The 21,332-nt window shown below is 40.3% G+C and overlaps 1 protein-coding gene across 1 annotated transcript in view; it reads right to left on the bottom strand.

Moving 5' to 3' along the window:
* Positions 1 to 2,713: 2,713 nt before the first annotated feature.
* Positions 2,714 to 21,332, bottom strand: part of LOC137258311 (annulin-like) — a 38,575-nt gene continuing 19,956 nt past the window's right edge. Inside the window, exons 4-17 of the mRNA XM_067795946.1 lie at positions 20,767 to 21,024; positions 19,860 to 20,135; positions 19,513 to 19,631; positions 18,801 to 18,914; positions 18,368 to 18,542; positions 17,547 to 17,688; positions 16,258 to 16,370; positions 15,426 to 15,591; positions 12,461 to 12,591; positions 11,835 to 11,932; positions 10,252 to 10,459; positions 9,111 to 9,274; positions 8,527 to 8,672; positions 2,714 to 4,150 (exon numbers count right to left, since the gene is read on the bottom strand). Of these exons, the coding sequence (XP_067652047.1) occupies positions 4,000 to 4,150; positions 8,527 to 8,672; positions 9,111 to 9,274; positions 10,252 to 10,459; positions 11,835 to 11,932; positions 12,461 to 12,591; positions 15,426 to 15,591; positions 16,258 to 16,370; positions 17,547 to 17,688; positions 18,368 to 18,542; positions 18,801 to 18,914; positions 19,513 to 19,631; positions 19,860 to 20,135; positions 20,767 to 21,024 (2,261 nt within the window). The 3' untranslated portion in view covers positions 2,714 to 3,999. The remainder of the gene's footprint in view (positions 4,151 to 8,526; positions 8,673 to 9,110; positions 9,275 to 10,251; positions 10,460 to 11,834; positions 11,933 to 12,460; positions 12,592 to 15,425; positions 15,592 to 16,257; positions 16,371 to 17,546; positions 17,689 to 18,367; positions 18,543 to 18,800; positions 18,915 to 19,512; positions 19,632 to 19,859; positions 20,136 to 20,766; positions 21,025 to 21,332) is intronic.

The raw sequence follows: 21,332 nt of genomic DNA on the forward strand, positions 1-21,332 counted from the left end.
TCTATAATTAAGATAATTTGGATGTAATTACTAGTATTAAATTCAGTCCTGTGATGATGTAGTTATTTTACTGTCTTCTGTTGACAGTTTATTTTATAATCTAATTGCGTTTATTTTAACAATGTGGCTGAGATATTATTGATGTGGCTATAGATTTTGACTCACTCACTCTTACTGTTGTTTAGTTATTGTAGTTGCACGACATTCCTCCCTCCTCATGATCAAACTGGCATAACGTGATGTGACCTAAATATTTTTGGGGAGGCGGTGAACCAGAACGTTGTGACGCACCCATTGCGGCAATAATGTAATGTGATAGATAAGATATGATCTTACATGCAATGAATTATTCATTTGCTCGCTCATGTAACCTACTTTGTCTTCATTTATTGCCTCTCCATACTTATTCTGCATGCTGCCTTAACATGTGTGCGATAGCAAACAGGCATATTGACACAAGAACACGAAGCGGCTCACAATCCTGTTCGTCAACAAACGGCGAGCTTATGCATTAACCGTTAACGCCCTTGAATATGTCCCCGCCGATATGCAGTCGGTAGACGTAGGTAAATGGACTATGACGAAATATACAAAGAACACGGATGTAAACAACGGCGTACCTTTAGAATTCAGCGGACACATTAACAGCCATGTCGCAATACATTACCTTCTTTACGAAATATTATTTCAAACTCTATATGCGAAGAAATGCCTTGACAAATCAGTCTGACAAGATCGTTGCAAGGGCATGCGGGCGCGCATCTGTGTGATATATAATCACTTGAGGTCCGGCGCTGTTAGGAGCGTTTACAATGAAAACTGCTATATTTCCAATATGTTTTTTTCCTTTTTTGATTTTCAACAAGAAGAACACACAATATATTTCATATTTCTGAAACACACCAAAAAATAATTTCTTTTCAATTCATAAACTTGCAGTATAATATTTACCATGAATAAGTTAAAACAGTGGTTAATGTATTTTATTGTCTATTTATTTTCGCCTGACCATTTCATCGCCAATGTGATAGTGTTCTATCATACTATTATGTTTTTTTCCGACGAGTCATCATTAAGAATACCAATTTGAATAGATCCAAACGCAAGGTTAAGCAACACTGAAAATGAGTTTTATCATACTGGGGCTGATGGACGATTTCGGCAGTGCGGCATATGTGATACTTTAATGTTTGGAAACAATACCCAGGATACATCATGTCAGTTGATTATGTACAATTATTTAATTACGTACCCTCTACACATATTCAAGTAATATCTCGAACACAGGTGTTACTGATTCTGAAAATCTTGTTCATGATACATCCTACTCGTAAAGATCCGGGGTAGAAGTCTTCTTCAGCAACAAATGCTTGTCGTAAGAGTCGCCTGATGGGATACGGTGGTCAGGTTTGTTTACTTGGTCGACACATGCTATCGTATCCGAATTGTGTAGCTCGATGCCCATGCTGCTGATCACTGGATGGTCTGGTCCAGACTCGATTATTTACTGACCACCGCCATATAGATGTAATATTGCTGAATGTGGCGTTAAACAACAACCATCTTGACTCTGTCAACACATATGGTGTATCTCGCCATTTGCTGGTCGCCAAATATATCGATTTTATGGGGGCTTCCCCCAACCCTTCAATTTATTACCATTAACATTCTTATTCTAAATCACACTGAGTGTGGAAACATACGTAGGCTGTGGCCTTCTCCATCATCAAAGGAATATTATCATAAATAACTTCACACTTGCTACTAATTACAATTGACATTTTCAAATTGAAACTTACTGAGAGTGGAAACTTATTTATGCTCTGACCCTCCCTATGATCAACTGAATATATTTCGTAATACGTTCACAGGTGCTGCTGTGTGTGTTTGCATTATTGGAGAAGAGCCTAATGCTATGTTCACACTATCACGATTCGCGGCCTTAATTGTTGACTAATAGTGATGATCGTATGGGATCTTACTAGATCTTCAGGTCAGTCGTGTTGATCGAAAAACTTTTTTGGATGTTTCAAAGAAAACATTTTCTACGATCAACAAGAAAATGTCAATCGCAATCGATCAGTTCGTACTGAATCGTAACAAAAGATCAACCAGTCGTGGACAAGACAAACACCACGGTGGCTGTGTTCACTCTGTAGAAGTTCAAGGGACAATGAAGTCTATGGTCAGTCGGGCTGTGTACGTACCCGTCGGGGTCAATCGTAGCTCAAACCGTGGTCATCTGGATCGTGACCTTGAAAGACATCGAAACCACAATCGTATCCTATCGCAACATAGCGCATCGGTTCGTACCTGCAGGTACCACATCGTTCCAAATCGGGGACTCCGATCGCGAAAATCCTGTCAGATCGCGACCCAGTCGTGTAGTTGATAGGGACAGTTCTATCACAAGGTATGTGATAATGTCTGAACGGTAAATCAAATCGTGACAATATGAACAAAATGTATCAGAAGGTATCGACTCGCATCACCTCGTATCCAAACCTGAAATTTCACAGAAGTTCCACGATCGGTTACGAATGGTCAGTCATGGCATTCGCAACGAATCACACGACAGTGTGAACCTAGTATAAGGTACTGAATATATCCTCTTTGTGGGTGAATCCATACATGCTAAGATCGCCAGATGGGTTCACCCAAATGGCTTACATTCTAACATCGAACTTTGATGATGCAACTATAGAAAAACACCTTTTCAGAAGTTAAGCCAATTTTATTGACAGAAAATGTCAACACTAATTGTATACATACAAAATATACATATAGTTCCAACACTTGGTTTGAGTGTAAACATATGGAATAAAGCAGACAAATGTAAGAAAATACAATATAGCGCCAGATACCAAAGAAAACATCAAGAAACACAACAGAGAAACCCACGCTTCTACTCAACAACCATGTGTATGAGATAACCGGGATATTTTTACCAAATTGAATGAAAGGCACACCTTGGTTGACTGGACCAAGAGATTATAATATTGTTGAAAGTCAACAGCATTTCATATATGAGTAAAACTAAACGTGAAATTCTCAATATTTCACATATGTGTCACTGACGTGCCAACATTGGCAACATGAACACATTCAGATGAAGTGAATATTTGAGAGACGGTCTGAAAGTACAATTGCTGATGGTAAGACATGAAATAAATTGTGTCTTAAGTTGCTCAGGATATGTCGGTCACAATGACACTTAGAATAGAATATAACTCTTAATACAAATGGAATACCCTATCTAATCACAGTAGGTATGCATAATTTGATCTATCTGTCAACTGAACTGAGTGCAACAAGAAACACAACACATTGTCCTCATAGTTCAATGTGCAACTATCCAGTACAAAAACGGTTTGCTTCATCCGGGCATCAGCACGAAAGGTATCGTTCAAAACATAAAACTTTGAAATGTAGTCCTGTGAAGACAAGAGGAATAGTCCGCTAACGTAATTAATGTGGATGCATCTGAATTGTTGTTTCCATCTCTGGTCCTTATGGAAATGAGATGACATGTCTCGCGGGACTATGCACTCCTATAAACATCATTTACTCTAAATGTCAATCCGTGCCCATTGGTGAGAGTCACCAAGTAAATACGGCGCTGCTAAGTCTGTATTGTCTCTGTATTTCATTTAATGGATAATCTTCTCTTGCAGACAATGTCGCCAGGAACACAAGGTTGTTATAACATGAACACTAATGCTTCTAGTATAATTTTAATGCTTCTAGTATAATCATAATGCTTAAGTATAAGAAAAACACTTCAAGATATTGGGAGACATGATCATGCAGAGGTATTAAGTGGTATAAAACTACTTCAGATAATATCAACTGAATGAAAGGAAGAGCTTGAATAGGCTCACACTTTATGTAAGTTCCGGGTTACTGGATAGCTATCAGTACGACTTGCACAGGCCCAGTCTAAGAGGGCACCTGCTCTGTAGCATATCCCAGTTCTGTACATACTAGTGTTTTGGTTGATTACTTAAGTTCTACTGAATATTTTCCTGTGATATCACCGAGTTCCTTTGAATCAAACCCGATACTTAGAGCTCGAGAAGGCTGCCCGCGGGGTTGAACTTGAGGGCGGAGATTGAGTGTAGTGTTCCATGGCATACCAGGGCCGATGTTTCTGGAAAGAGTAAGGTATACATATGCATGGCTTGCTAATGCTACAGTCACTGAGTGCATCGAAGTATAATTGTGGAAAGCATATCGATTGGTTTCCAGCCGTTTCTATCAATCTTCACGCCCAGTATTTCGGTATTATGGAGATATATGTTGTCATGATAAGTACTTGAGAACAGGGGTTACTAGATATTACTGTGCATTTGAGACAAAGGGCTATGAGGTCTATTGGAGAGATATATCGGAGAAAAGTAGTTGAGAACAAAGTCCATTAGATATTATGGTGCATTTGAGACCGAGGACTATGAGGTCGTAGACATGAAGAGATATAGCAGAGGGAAAGTATTTGAAAACAGTGGATACTGATTATAACGGACAAATGTGTATTTTCACAAGTTTAGCTTAGTATTAATAATGATAATGATAATGATAATGAAGCGTACAATGATACAACTAAATGGATAACGGTCTACGAATCCACACCGCAACATTGTTCTATTACACTGTTATTTTAGAGCAGGGGGTATTTGTTCCCGTACGCGTGAACAGATATGTGGGTAAGGTATGTTTTTTTAGGACTTGAACAGAACTTTGGGCACCAGCGTCTAGAAAACACTTTGTATGTAGGTTCCTTAACAATAATGCATACACATATTCCTTTTGGAAATTAAATCATACTTTATTGTTACTGCAGAGGATAAGGGTAAGAGAAAGGAAATTACGAATACTTGGCGAAGAAAATAAATCTGTCATATGTTGTCAAGATATTTATATTCGTGAAAAACGAAGATACTATGAGAAACGAATGGTTACTACAGACTATCTTTACAATCTGTTACACTAATGCTCGAGAGAACCCATTCTACTTAAATCAAAACTGAAATTAAATTAAATTTGAAATTAAAATACCTAACTCTAAAACAGGTTAGAAGGCATGCTCTTTTATTGTAAATTCTAAGGAATACAAATTAAGTACTCCAAACATTTCCACCTCCGACAAGCACAAACCTACATTATGCTTGAGTAATGTCGAGGATGTTGATAACGAATCTATACCAATTTGTGGCTCCAGTCGCCATAAGCTGCTATACATTCCTTACAGAAATCATCTCTGTACATTGTTCAAACATAATGTTGAAATTTAGAGGCTGGATTTTTCCGGAAACCTTTTAGAGGAAAATTACATTCATTAGAAGAATATTTGTTAGATAAAGAGGCACGGGTCTTTTTGGAAGCCAAGAAAACTAGGAAGACTGTCGAAGAAAACTAGAAAACTACATTGCGAGACGACTTTTTTTTTCAAAATAGTAACACCAAAATCAGCATGTTGCAAATAAGGAGAATTTGGAAAGACAATGGAAGTATACAAATACAAAATGAAGTAGATTAGAATCAGGAAAGAGGGAAACCAATGGCATAGTTTGTTTCTTTTGTTATTTGGAAAGTAGTATATATTCGTCCACGTTGATAAATAAATTAACTAACACTTAAAATGTATGGTGAGTGAGTTTGGGTTTACGTCGCTTTTAGCAATATTCCAGCAATATCACGGCAAGGGATACTAGAAATGGGTTTCACAAATTGTACCCATGTTGGGAATCGAACCCGAGTCTTCGGCGCGACGAGCGAATGGTTTAACCACTAAACCACCCTTAAAATGAAAGTGACTGAGGGTATAATGCATGGTGATTGAACAAGAAAGGTGTTCTAAGAGAAACTAGACGAATGAGAAAGAATCAAAGACCCTTTCTTGGTGGCAATAACGTACCGGAGAGCTCGCTGAATGAACGCCGAATCTAAACCATGCTTCAGCATGAAAAATGACACGACCCCAGGAACAGATGGATTTTCAAGAGAATTTGTTACACGTATAAGAATAATGACCACAAAGATCCAATGTGATTGTGTTCAGCAAAGCTTGTCCTCTATGATCGCAATCAGGGATGTGGAGGTTACCTCTCTTAGCTTTAACTCAACTTGTATGTCATCTGTTTATTAAGAATGATGTATCAAACTCTTTTGGAATGAGGTATGTAAATGAACTTGTATATTAATTATAGAAACATCTAACATATACACTTCATCATAGCCACCAGTCTTGGACTTGTCACTTGCCTTTCCACGTTTACAGACAGGTAACTGCTTACAATCTTTCGGCACATAAGTATAACTTCTTGGACTAGGAACAGATCTAAACCAATACATACCTATCAGACTACATTGGGTGGACACCGGTAAGCGATAATCTAATGACATTATTTACATAAGCAAGGAACAAATGTAGTACAAGTCGCCTCAATGAAGCATAATGGATCACTACGGAAAGCGTACTGAAGAACAACTTTTATTGTTTAAAATGGTATTTTTTCTGCTATCTTCAACTCCACTGAATGCTACAAGCAAGGAGATGTAATGTCACCTGATTTTTTTGCTCATATGGTAATACAGAATTGTGATCACAAATATCCAAAATATTACAGTTAAGAGGCCTCATGAACTTTACTGTTTTATGATAATAGAATAAAATTAGCCACTTTCGTTGACTTAAACAGAATGTTTTAATTACGATCATAATAAATTAATGATGGAAAAAGTGCGAAAAATCCACATATGACCACTGACTAAGTGAATATCTGCTCACTACTCTAAAACCTATAAAAAGGTTCTAGAATTAGTTATGAGAGACTTACCCGATCTTTTTACTAAATAGCAACAACATGTGACAGTTGACATTTCATGACAAGAGATAATTCTACAGTATAGGAAATGGTCTAAATATGCCTAAAGTGTGGATATGCAGTATACACGATATTACCTATCAAAAAACAATTATTGGAAATGCATTTTGCTGACAGAAGTGAAACATGACAAACCGTAATTACAACACGTAGACATGGTACTTAATTGACACATTTATAAACGGTATCTTTCCGCATAATATTCAATTTAGTAATAATTTCATTCTCTTCGGCTCTTCGTCAATATTTGATAAGGTGAAAAGTAATTTTACGTCTGCCTCATGACGATGCATTTTAAGCATGAAAAACACTGAGAACAAGTGGAACACATATTGCATCAGACAGTGATGTTCAGTCGGTGTTTCTGGATGTTTTTAAAAACATGTTAGAAAAGAGTCGATTGCATATTCTTACTACGTGTTCCCTGATATTTGTATTGTTTGTGTACTCAGTGAGACGAATGAAAACGGATGACAACATATTGAAGAACTCGCAATATCTTCCGTTTTGGAGATATGTGTGGGTGCACTAAGTATTTGACAATGTCAGACAGATGGGCATTGTTATAGACAAATATATGGGGATACCAGGTGTTTCAGATCAGGGGATGTTACTTGTATTTACTCTAGCACAGGGAGATATATGGGAAAGCTAAGTAGGTGCGATTAGGGATTTTTATTTACTGTAAGCATAGGGAGATATATGGGAAAGTTAAGAAGGTGAGATCAGGGGATATTATTTACTGTAAGGAGTGGGTGATATATGGGAATGTTAAGTAGTAGAGAGCAGGTGATGTTTTTTACTGTAAGCATTGGGATATATATCGGAAGGTTAAGTAGGTGCGATATGGGGATATTATTTACTGTAAGGAGTGGGTGATATATGGGAAAGTTAAGAAGGTGAGAAGAGGTGATATTTTTTACTTCAAACATTGGGATATATATCGGAAGGTTAAGTAGTTGCGATCAGGGGATATTATTTACAGTAAGCAGTGGGTGATATATGGGAAAGTTGGGAGGTAGCAAATGTACTGAAAGTCCCCATGGTCCCTGATATGGTGATCCTCCTTCACCTGTAGCCTGTTTTTCACATTGTATTGTCATTTATAGTTAAACTATTATAGCTTTGATGACTTGTCTTATAATATTCTCGTGATAATATAGTTATTTACGGCTGTCCTTCGCCGACATATGTTTATAATGTAATGTAATATTTTTTTTATTAATTAATAACTTAATTAACACAATAACAATATTGCTGAAATATTACCGATGTGATTATCGATATAAATTCACTCTCTCACTGGGAAAGATAAGTAGGTGAGAAATAGGGATATCATTTAGTTAAAGCATGAGGGGAAAAGTTAGGTTGATCTACTGAAAACGGGTATTAGTTCCTAGAATCAAAGAGATGTATATTGTAAGGTAACTAATTGAGATCCGAGGATGTTCAGCATAAAGATGATATACTATTTGATATTTTAGAACGTGGGATATCGTTTTATTAAGAGCATCGGTTGAGAGGAAAGTACTAAGTATTTAAGGGAGTCGGGTGTTCGATGTATATGGGTTAGCTAAATATTTGAGAACAGGGTATATTTGGCAAATGTGAAGACAAAGTATTTTGAACTCTGTGCACCCACCTAAGTTTCATTGTATCTTTAGTAGTACCAACTCCGTCGAAACCTCCAGCAAAACTAACCACGCAGTTGGTCAGCGCCACTTTCAGGGGGTTTCTGAAGGAGACTTCGACTTTGATGGTGTCGAACAAGCCACATGTCGCCGGGCCCTGGGAAGACAGATAAGAATTCATAAGCAGGTGATACCTACCACACGAAACTTTAGAATAATCAAAGTTATGTACTTTATCAGATTTTATAAAGAGCCAAGAGAGAAAGCATGTCAAATTGACCTGTTTTGATTTTTGTTTAGCGCCGCATTCGGCTATATTCAAGCCATATGGCGACAGTCTGTAAATAATCGAGTGGTCAATAGCATGAGTATCGATCTATGCAACTGAGATGCGGTGATATGTGTCAACCAAGTCAGACAGCCTGGCGTCCGGATCCCATATGTCACCTCTTACGACATGTTTGGGTTGCTGAGACCAATTCTATCCCAGTGGCATGGATCGATGATTGTTCATGCTACGTTAAACAACAAAACAAACGTATTCATGTAGTAACCAATGATAACAAATCACTGAGAAAAGTCTTCTTTTATATACCGAGAGTTCAAGATCGGGTCTCCTCATACGGAAGTCAAGGTCCCCTGTGGCGATGTCATCTTCATCTTCTTTGCAAATGGCGACGGCTTTCAGCTCGAAGTTGAAGTCATCTTGCGGCCTCTGGTTTGCCTGATGTTCATCTACTGTTATCGTGAATTCCTGGCCTGGAAAGAAAAGCAAATCAATGCTAGTTATGATTACAGTATAAAAATGGATCTCCAGTTGAACAGACTTGTTATCAAATATCAGTTTGTACAGATATTCTAGAAAGAGACGATGGTCCATGAAAGATGTGCATTAATGCGGGTACATCTTACGCCAATGACAAGCCAATGAACATCGATAGTGTCGGACGTATCCTACAAACTAAGACCATAGTCACAACTGAGTTTATAAATCTACACCATAATATGAAACCAACACAATTTTACTACATACACTTGAAATGTTGTCAAGGCCCTATGTAGCAGACGATTCACAAAAAGGGGCACAATACAATGCGGCATAACTGTTACGCGCTTAAGAAGGAACTATATATGGTTCCCGAATGGAAAACCCAAGGGCACAAACTTCAGGCTCAAAAGCGTCATGTGTAAAAATGTTTTCCAACTACAACACATTATGAACGGAAAGTACAATAACATATACACACACAAAGCCACAGCTGCTAGATGTAGATGAATTAGTGTTCAGATACTCACGTAACATATAAATTAAATTCAACTATACCTAGACAGGATATGTTAAAGATAACAAACAACACGACCAAAGGCGATATGTTATGGCCAAAAATAGTAACAAGGGCCAATATTCACAATTACATTATCATACAAATATAAACATGCACATATTTAGTACATGATACACGGCACGTGCCATGAATGCACGTTATATTTCAAGATGCTTTATTAAGTAAACCTCTAGGCATTCTCTGTATGGCTCTCCGCGCTGATTGCCAAAAGAGCCTTTTTTGTCAATGTACAGTGAATATACACAAGAAAATTGTATTTTATATTTTAAGTAAACCTCAAAGAATGTCATTCTTTCTCGAGCATTCCGCAGTCATCTAGAGGTGGATGCCAAAAGAGTCTTTTTGTCAACATACGTTACAATGAGCACACAAAATACGTGTAATACATACTGGCACCGGGCTTAAGTTTGACCTCGTCAAACTTCTTGAGAGCCGCGATCCCTGTGACAGAGTCAAAGTACGTTTTGTATAACACCTTCAGTCGTGGAAGGGCGGTACGTTCTTTCTTGCAAACGTTCTTGACCTTCACCTTAAAGGTGAAAGGGGAGCCCACAAGGATGTCCTCCATCTCGTCTATTTCAATGGCCAGGCTGCTACACTAAAACGAAGGAACATCGCCGTTATAGTGTCACCTCTGACGCACTGTAATACGGACATATTATAGGATAGCTCTCGTACAGGCATGGTGACACGTAATTTAACTTAACAACGAATAGGAGGAATGGATTGCTGAGGAGCGAGCGAGGGCAGAATGTAGGTGGCCAAGGTACTAGCTAAACGATCTGATATTTTGTTAGTTGAAGAATAATTTTCTTTGTTTCAACAGACAGAAATACCGTCATATTTTCAACTTTATAATGCTTACTGTCTGTATCACACCGCAATCTATTTTCCTCTTTGATACATGAATAAATAAGCATTCCAATGACGCTGGGATACGTAGAAAAAGGAAACCATATCAAAGTGCGAGGCCACATGGATAGTCTCAAGCATGTCTAGGGGTAATGATACCCTGGTAGTGTAAAACAAGTTTACGAGCAGTGACAGACGATAGTGCACAATATATCTAAGGGTCATTAGACACGGAGAGTGTACATCATGTCTAAGTGTTATGACACACGGATAGTGTACATCATGTCTAAGTGTTATGACACACGGATAGTGTACATCATGTCAAGGAATAATGACACACGGATAGTGTACATCATGTCTAAGTGTTATGACACACGGCTAGTGTACATCATGTCTAGGGATAATGACACACGGATAGTGTACATCATGTCTAAGTGTTATGACACACGGATAGTGTACATCATGTCTAGGGTTAATGACACACGGATAGTGTACATCATGTCTAAGTGTTATGACACACGGATAGTGTACATCATGTCTAGGGTTAATGACACACGGATAGTGTACATCATGTCTAAGTGTTATGACACACGGATAGTGTACATCATGTCTAGGGTTAATGACACACTATCCTGTTATGACACACGGATAGTGTACATCATGTCTAGGGATAATGACACACGGATAGTGTACATCATGTCTAAGTGTTATGACACACGGATAGTGTACATCATGTCTAGGGTTAATGACACACTATCCTGTTATGACACACGGATAGTGTACATCATGTCTAGGGATAATGACACACGGATAGTGTACATCATGTCTAAGTGTTATGACACACGGATAGTGTACATCATGTCTAGGGTTAATGGCACACGGATAATGTAAAACATGTCTAGGCGTAATGACATACAGACAGTATAATGAACCATGGATAGTGAACCGAATGTCTTGGGGTAATGACACCCGATAGTGTACAGAATGTCTAGAAGCAATGACACACGGTTAGTGTACAGAATGTTTAGAAGTAATAACCAATGAATAGTGAACAGAATGACACACGAATAGTGCAAAAACCGCGTAGGGTAAGGATACATTGAATATGTAAAGCACGTTACCTCTTCTTCATGCTCGTCATCGCTCTCGTCCTCGCAGCCGTTCATCAGGCGGAATAGCTTTTCCGCAGCACGATGAACCGTCTTCTCCTTCTCTGAGCCTGAAATATACATCATTCTCAAATCTCTTGAGATATACATACTACATGTAGTCAAAAAGCTCTATTTCTATCATCGTACTAGCTTGCCTTAACCATGTCATCCGTTTAGACCAGAAATGACTTTAGGAATTATGTCCCACTGTGTTTTGAAATGGTGACATCAGGTTAATGAATCAACAATTCCTACCAGATGGATTTAGACAAACAGCTTTGATCACGTGATACGTCTTGACCCACGACGGCACACTTGACACCTGTCAGAAGTGTCAGGCAAGTCAGTGATCAAAAGCATGAACATCAATCTATACAACTGGGATGCAATGATATGAGTCAACCAAATAAGCGAGTCTGACCATCCGAACCCATTTGCCACCTATTAGGACAAGCATGTGTTGATGAAGATCAGTTCTAAACTGGATCTTCACGGGTCGCACATAACATCTAAGCGAACCGAAGTTACCCATTAAATTGGTATTTCCTCTGCATAATGACACACTCCCTCTTCAATAAAAAGATTTTTCAGGTTACCTTCTTCGTACTTGTAGGTATCTGTGAGATCTTCCCTTTCCAAGTTATCGTTTCCAAATAAGAAACTGCCGAAGGATGGCGAAACGTACGGCTTTCCTGTAGGCTGGTGGGTGCTCATTTTCTTCCCGACTCTATAACAAGTCAGAACACTGATTCGAAATGAGTGAGTGAGTGAGCTAGTTGGTTTCATGCCGATTATACACAGTATTCCAGTTCTACCGCGGCATGTTAACATAATGTAGGAGCAAAGCCTCCAAAGATACAGGTCTCATGTCTTCACCGGTTGAATGAGATCCCGCGAGAACGGTTTGGTGTTATCAAGCCTTGACACATAAAGAATCATAAACGGAACGTAACGAAATTAAAGCTCCCGTCAATTCATTGCATGCAGTTTCAATACACACTCAATAAAATATGTTTATAACGAATCGATGGATACAGTCCCGGCCACTTGATAATATTTATATATTCAGTCGGAATGAGTATAAGGATACAAGAACGAACTAACAATAGTTGTCTTTGCGTTCGGTATATCCGTAGTTAACATATATACTCTTTAAAAAAGTAGGGGGACTGTACGTCCAATGTACGATTGTCGAAATTGGGAGACCGAAATGGGGATGGATGGATGGATGGATAATGGATGTTTTGAGAATGCATCACCATATGGATTTCTTTCAAAGCAAAGCTGTTCGTTCAGTTATCACCCTTGTGTTAGGTGACTGGAGTATGATATGAAAATTTCATGTTTACACTTTTCAGTCAGTAGTGTTTGATTTGACCCTGAAAACCCTGAACATGCACAGATGCAAGAAAAATATCGGAAAAAAGGTCTGCAGTGATTTATTGACCTGCCTGAAAAACGTCAAGATTCATAATGATACCCCATGCACGTGTGGGAGGCTCCCATGTTGTGCACGTGCTTCACATGTGTTTGTGTTTACATGTGATTACGTGTGGTGATAAAGTGAAATAATACAGCACACAGAAGATGAATGTCATTGTAACGTTCCTCAATGGGGTTTCTTTTAACCGATTAAACCTAGCAACACAAATGATGCAAAGGTACATTCAAAGAGGTGAAGGAGTCCTTGCATACTTTCTAAAAGTTTCAGACCTGTCAGTTTGTCTGTATGATTTCCTCCTAATCTAAGTCGCACTACGAACAAACCTTCGCCTCTGCGACCGCTATCATTGTTGACACTTGGAAATTCGGCTACTGTGAGAATGTGGAGCCAGCAAAGGGAGGCTATAAAATTATCACACTGAACCACAGATGCATCCAGCATATAGTGGAGACAACTTATAATGATTGGTGATGGTGAGCATGATAAACGGCCTCCCATGGATGCCAGTGAAAGGTTCTGGAAACAGTTGTGGTCTATACCCGGCGACTGTAACCTGGTGGCACCATGGGCCAGTGATTATGACCATGCAATGCACGAGAAAGTAACTAACTAGGCCGTTTGTCTGTTATATCTCACCAGATTGCCTGAAAAGTGTTATTAAAAAGTCCAAGTCTAATTCAGCTTCAGGGCCTGATGGCATTCGAAACCGGTATCGGAAACCGTTTCCTTGTGTCCAGACATCATTACTTCATTGTTTTAACTCTCTTGTGGACACGGGTGATGTTCCTCCATGGTTCTGCAAAGGTCGCACGATACTCCTTCCCAAAAAGGAAAGTTGACTGATCCCAAACACTTCCGCCCTATCAGGTGTCTAAATAATCAATACAAATTATTCACAGGGTTTTTGACAAACCTCATGTCATCTTACTGCTCGTCCAATGAGATACTTTACAGAGAGCAGAAGGGGCGAGAAAGGGATGTTGGGGGTGCAAGGGTCAACTTCTTGTACAGAAAATGATTTTGGAAGAGGCTAAAACGTATCACCACAACCTCTCCATGTGCTGGATTGACTACAAAAAGGTATACGACTCTGTCCCTCACGAATGGATTTTGAAGTCTCTTCAGTGTAATGACCTCCCTGATTTACTCAAGTCTTTAATGAGCTGCTGGTCGACGCAACTTGCGATGTACTCGCAAGGGCAGGTGCAGACTTCGGGATCTATTCCATTCAGAAGGGGAATATTTCAGGGGACTCCTTTAGTCGTTTGCTTTTTTTGTCTGTCTCCAAATCCTTTGAGTTTTTTGCTCAACAGGGAAGAGCGTTACCATCCCGAACCTCCTCAGCACAGATCCCCAACACCTCTTACTCATCTCCTCTACATGGATGGCATCGAGCTCCTTGTCAAAGGAGAGACGAATTTGAACGAACAGGTTGTCCTTGTCGAGTAATTTTCTAGTGATATTGGCATGACATTTGGACTCGACAAATGTAATACTCTTCATTTGAAACATGAAACGTCGTCTTTGCAATGAATTTCCAGAGACTGTCGGACATCGTGTCAGTGGATGTCCCTCCTTGGCACAAACAACATATCTTAAAAGACATGATGGCATGGCTCGCTGCTTTAACTATCGTCTCCGCCATGCCTGTGGCTTTGACTCCGAGGTCCATCCATGGTACGCCCCTGAACATGTCCAGGGCGTCCTGGAAAATGATGCCTTTAAACTTCTCTGGAATAGGCCAATATACAGCCTGAGACGACTTCCTGCCAACAAACCCGATCTTGTTCTTTTTGATAAAACCAACAAAATTATTTATATCATTGTATTTTTTGTCCCTTTTGACAGCAATGTGATTGGCAAGATTCAGACCTTACTGGCCCCTCTCTGGTGCATATCAATCTTAATCTGTGAAACAAACATAAAAATAATATTTGTACTTATATAGCGCATCATTTACGTTCCCTTGAACCATATGTAAAAAGTTTAAGTTAGTTTCGAAAGTATATTCCATATATAATCTACGTTATAGTATCTTTCAATGTACGTTGATGTGATTAAACTTATCTATTATTGTTTCACTAGAACTTCCGCTGAACCTTTGACAGACGACTTACGCATTTCTGGTGCGCTTCGTCTCCACAAGCTTTTTAACCCCACTGCTGCTTTTCCATTCGACCTTGTCGGCGTTCACCTCGGCGTAGATGAAGCTGGTGTCGTAGCCCACTCTCAAGTGACCTTCTTTGATAGCAGCCACAGGAGCGGGCCCGCAAGTAAAAACACCTGCGCGGCAAAATTATATAGTCTCAGTGATAGCCCTCATTTAAAAATATATGTATACAAATATACAAAACTTACAACATAAAGAAAATGGGAAAAAAGCCAGATCACAATCACATCTCAACTTCAGCAGAGCCGAGGCAGTCTAGACACAATAAGGATTTTTTTTATTAATTCTCTTTTGGGGGAGAAAAACTACACAAAAGTGAAACGATTAATATACATGGGAATATATGCAGAGTGCACCGATGCTAGCTGTCGAAAAGATTTCACAGAAGTAAAAAAAACTGTTTAAATAAAAATCACATGAACGTTGGGGTGGGTTACATGATTGCAGCTACATGTATATCATTAACGTTTGCTTTTAAGAATCACGTGTTATCAATTAATGATACAAGCGAATCGTACTTAACAATGGCATACATCAAGTGCTAAGAAACACGGGAAAATACGGCTCAACTCAAAATATTAAGATTGCCACTACAGCGTCACACTGGGACCTCAACATATCTAGTACAAAACCTTAAACATGCATACCTAAGTCATTAAATGACGTAAGAGACACTCAGATCAGATGCAAATCAGTTTTGTAAGTTGATCGACTTGTTCCTAACCTTTTAAGAATTATATTGGTCCTCCTTTCACATATTAACTTTTCATCAAACCCACCTTCGCTACGTTCCTGGGGCGTGGCGTCAATGGCATGCCATCCGTCGTACTTCATTGTGCTTGTGTTCAGATCCGGGCGTAAAATGTATACCTCATTCCACACGTGGAAGTTCCTGGGACAGAACATTAACACCGTCTTGGTTTTGGTAGAAAATTACATGTATCTATATTCATAAATCATATGCCACATGTACGTTACAGTCATTGATTACATGGTTGTGTGGAGGTATGTACTTGGTTGTCAAACGGAAATAGGTAGGGATTTACGTGCCCTGTTAACGACACAATGTCAAGGCATCGTTTCCTTTAACAATTTCAAACATTCCTCAAGCATTCGGAGAACGGAGAATAAATAAGATAAGAATGGGAAACTATTAATGGACTGAATGGTTGATCGTTTCTGACAGCATAGATTGACATTCGTAAGACCACTGAATGATCGGGCCTCACGGACGACAGTACGATAGTTGGACGATTTCTGAGTGCATGAGTTTAGTTTTAAACCGGTTTTAGCAATATTCCCTCAAAATCATGGGCCGGGGGAGTAACGTTTATGACTGTGTGTTGAAATATATACGAAATTATGTCAGATGGTTTTATTCTAATCTCTCGGGTAGTCACTGTCCAGGCAAGACAGACTGCTACAAATAAAAAATGCACTATATTTCTAAGTATCTGTCACAAGGCCCCGCAAAACTGGTGGAGGGGGAAGGTAGCTTAGTGGCTAAAACGCCAAATACCCGGATGGGTAAAAATCCAGGCTTCTCACTCACTGACTCACTGACTCACTCACTGACTGACTGACTGACTCACTCAGTCAGTCAGTCAGTCAGTCACTCACTCACTCATTCACTCACTCATCGTGTAACAATCGGTACGTCGTCGGTTAGGGAAACATTGCTTATTAAAGACAAATTATACTCTGCAGATATTTACTTCATCAAAGGACCCGTGAAGGTCTACCCGGGGTAGAATAAGCATTCAGCAACACATGCTTGCCATAAAAGGCGACTGTGCTTGTGTTAGGCGACTAACAGGATCGGGTGGTCAGACTCGCTGACTTGGTTGACTCATGTCATCGGTTCCCAATTGCGCAGATCGATGCTCATGTTGTTGGTCACTTGATTGTCTGGTCTAGACTCGATTATTTACAGACCGCGACCATATAGCTGGAATATTGCTGAGTGCGGCGTAAAAGTAAACTCACTCACTCACTACTTCATCAAAGACGTCGACGTGGTCCACTTGTAAAACCAGCCAAATAAAATGAATCAGCACCGACAACGTACCACACGGAATCATCGCATGTTTCTTCAATGTCTCCGTCCACGTTCTTTTTAATGACGTCGATGCTGAGCCGCTCCAGGTCGGTGTTGTGGGCGGAAGCGTAGTTGGTGACGCTGCGGCAAGGCAGTCCAATAGCTCGGCACACTACACAGATATTTACACCATAGACAGAAACAAAGGCAAGTACGTATAAGACTTTCAGCATCATGGGGCCGGATCCACAACGCGTTCGTAAAACTGTTCCTGTGACAAACTTTAATGTGATAGCTGGTAACGTTGTGGGAGGTCTGTGGATCGCAAACCTGGTTTGTTAATGCACAACTGTTTGGTCGCTGGTAAAAGAGAAACACGGTTTCGGCACAGAATACGCTTTATGTCATGTTTGAAATGAGTTAATATCCTTTTATCCACAAAGGTTGGGTTTACGGCTGTTATATCCCTTTGAGATTTATCAACGGCGCTTCGAACAGTAGCTCACACAGAAGGTGTGCACGTCTGCTGACACACGTGGAAACAATTATTGCGAAGGTGTGACAGAAGACCCATCGAGAGTAGCTTCCCCTTGACTAGAAGGTCTCAAATCAACGCACCTATCCTATGAATGATCACTGTGTGTGAGAGAGATTTTCCCAACCGGTGTGTGTTCTATCATGGCAGTGTCTTAAGTGTGTGATCAACTTTGAAAACGCCAAAGCCAATGGAAGAAGCCATACGCACAAAACGTCACACTTTATGGCGTGGCACACAATAAAATCATGCAATTCATATTTTATTCGCTTCTAGGACTATGAAACAGAGTAACAAGCCCTTCCCCTTGACCTACCCGCAGTGGTGACAGCAGAAAACACCCAACACTGGCCGTATCGCACTGATTTCCCTGTTTCCATGTACTTCAACAGGATCTTCTCGCTTCCTTGCCAGGATGTGGGCTTCTCACCACCGGAGTAGTCGCCGCTCCAGTTGCCCACGAGAACCCCACCGTTGTCGGGGGCGTTCACCTGAAACACGACACAGTCCCTCGTAAGATGCCTGTGCTTAGAACATGCTGGCACCAGAAAAGATGTGTGTACAGGCCAAGCTCTCTGAAATACCATTCAACATGGATACCACAGAATACCGAGACAAAGCCAACCGATCTTTGTTATCGTCCTACTACTAATGAGTGTTTAGGTTTAATTGCTTTAGTGTATGTGTGTGCGCGCGTGCGTGTGCGCAGGTGTGTTATATGTGTGAACAATACTGTTTGTAAAACTCACAATTCCCGCTATCATCCTGGAAACAAGGACTGGGCTCGCCATGGCGGGTGTTGCCTTGAACCCGAAAGCTTTCCTCACGAGATGAAGAGCACAATCCAATATCCCGTACTTGAACTGAAACATGGAAGCGAATAAACAAGCATCAGAGATCAACAAGGACATGTTGGCATGTCCTCTCGCACAAGACCTTCAGGTGTGAGCAGTATGAGGCGATCGATGAACTGATCTGATGATTGGGCATTTCTTAACTTTGAAATTATGGCTTATGGCAATTATATGAAACGAATGCCCCGGGTAGCGACCATGAGGCATTCTGTTAGGGTTTGAGGGGTGGGCGTGGATCTTCAAAAACTACCTTTCCACCCAAAATAAATTGTACTACTGGATGTCTTGTAAGTTGACCTCATCCTTCTAACAGAATTCTGCTGCCGGAAACGACAATCCTGTCTTGCAAATGTCCACGATCAAGCTTTCGAAAGGGATACTAGTAATGATTAGTGTTGTATTCACCAACCGAGTGAAGAGCTACGGGAATCATAACCTTAAAGGCTTGGGTGCATGCACAATGCATCGTTAGTGTTGCCTTTATCGTAACGTTGATATTTATCGTAACGTTGAACAGTGGCTTAATGACAAAGCTGACATCTCTTTGCGCAACTAGGCCGAAAATTTACGACTGAGCTGGAAAGCTTCGAGGTTTAGTTCCGTTTACCTGGTTGTAGGCCCAGGATCGGACGCCAACCTTTCTGAAGCTGCCGTAGTATTGAGTACCGTTGTCGTTGAGGACCGTCTCCGTCCTCCAGATGTCGTCCTCCATGTACACCCAGTCCTCTGTTACATATGCCACATGCATCAACATAACACTATGGAAGCTCTCAGTTCCCTATTTGGCATGTTACTTTGAGTGAGAATTTTAGATAGACAGTGATACTTAGCTGGCGTCATATACATCAAGACAGCAGATCAATGTCATGGTAACAGCGTCAACTCCCGCTGGACGATTTCATAACATGGACATCTTTTACTATTATCTGGCAGACAAAGCATTTGTTTTCTCACCTTTGCACCATGGGTTGAAGATGATGTTGATGTAGTCGGCTGTATGGTTGTACTGCCAGTGTAGATCCTTGCCGTTCTTCACGTCCACCACTGTCTTCACAGCAAACTCCCACTCGCCGATGGGTGCTGATGCAGGAACGAAGACAGACAGCGTGAGGGTGTTACCTTTCTGACCGATGACCGTCGCACCCCATTTCTTGGGCTTGTACTTAGTTGAGCCAGTCTCGTCCACCTTGAAGCTCTGGTTCAGTCTTCTGTTCGGTTTGTATTCGTCACCTGTCACATGAAATTGCGGTAAACGTGACCCTTTTGCCAGGTAATAAATAAGGACGGTATGCCAGTTGTTTTATACAACTTTAAAATCACAACTTTACGCTTATGGAATGAACATTAACCGTAATGCAAGTCTCGATTGTATCTGTCATTCACAAAAACTGCAATAAAACAGTAACTACAGTATCTATTGCCTGATGCGGCAAGAAGAATGATTGCTTGAATGCGACGACCAATAGTGAAGGGATCAATGAACCAGAATCTCTGATACACCAGGGTTTTCGTGTTGTGCCTTGTGAAAGCTAATTTAAATTCTGGGTTCATTTTGGACTACGATTGAGTAGAAGTACAGAAAAGTACACATCAGCATCGAAAAATGTTTATGAAATGTGTTCGTTTTGCGAAACATTGAATTTGTTTTTTCCCACAATATTTTGAGCTTATGATAGGTAATGTAGACACGTCTTTGCCTTTGTGTGAACACCACCGCTGTCTTACTTTCAGATATTTTTCAGCAAGGTTCTATCCGTCTATCCTTACGTATACACTCCATATCATGTTCCTGTCAGTCCCGCCTTCGTTTGTTATCCCACCATTTATATTGCCAACTAAACTGAAAATCGCCGTAACTAACCCAAATTAAACATCAACGTGATGTCATTCTTCTTGATGTCATATGGCCTGTCGAAAGTGATGGTCATCTTGAATTCTTGACCTCTACGCAGTACCAACTCTGCTGTTCTCCCTTCGGCTTCCTGCGCACATTCGTACATGTTAGTGTGGTGCTCCTTTGCATTTTCGGCAATGTGGAGGTCAACTCCGGTGACGTGAAGCCTCGTCTCTAATTCCTTCTTCTCAACCTCCACCTTCTCCGGTACCTTCTCCTCGGGAGCTGAAACACGAAAGGTCAGTCAGTGAAAGAGGAAATCTGACAGATAGTAGAGTGAGTGAGCAGCACTTGGAATCATGACAACCAGCCATTAAATCAAGTCAAGTCAATATGTATTCTCATATGTAATACACACACACAGACACAGACACACACACACACAGACACACACACAGACACAGACACACAGACACACACTCACTCACACACACAGACACACACACACTCACACACACAGACACACACTCACACACAGACACACTCATACACACACTCACGCACATACACTCTCTCTCTCTCTCTCACACACA

This window comes from Haliotis asinina, chromosome 12, assembly GCF_037392515.1.
Source record: "Haliotis asinina isolate JCU_RB_2024 chromosome 12, JCU_Hal_asi_v2, whole genome shotgun sequence".
NCBI classification, from domain to species: Eukaryota; Metazoa; Mollusca; class Gastropoda; order Lepetellida; family Haliotidae; genus Haliotis; species Haliotis asinina.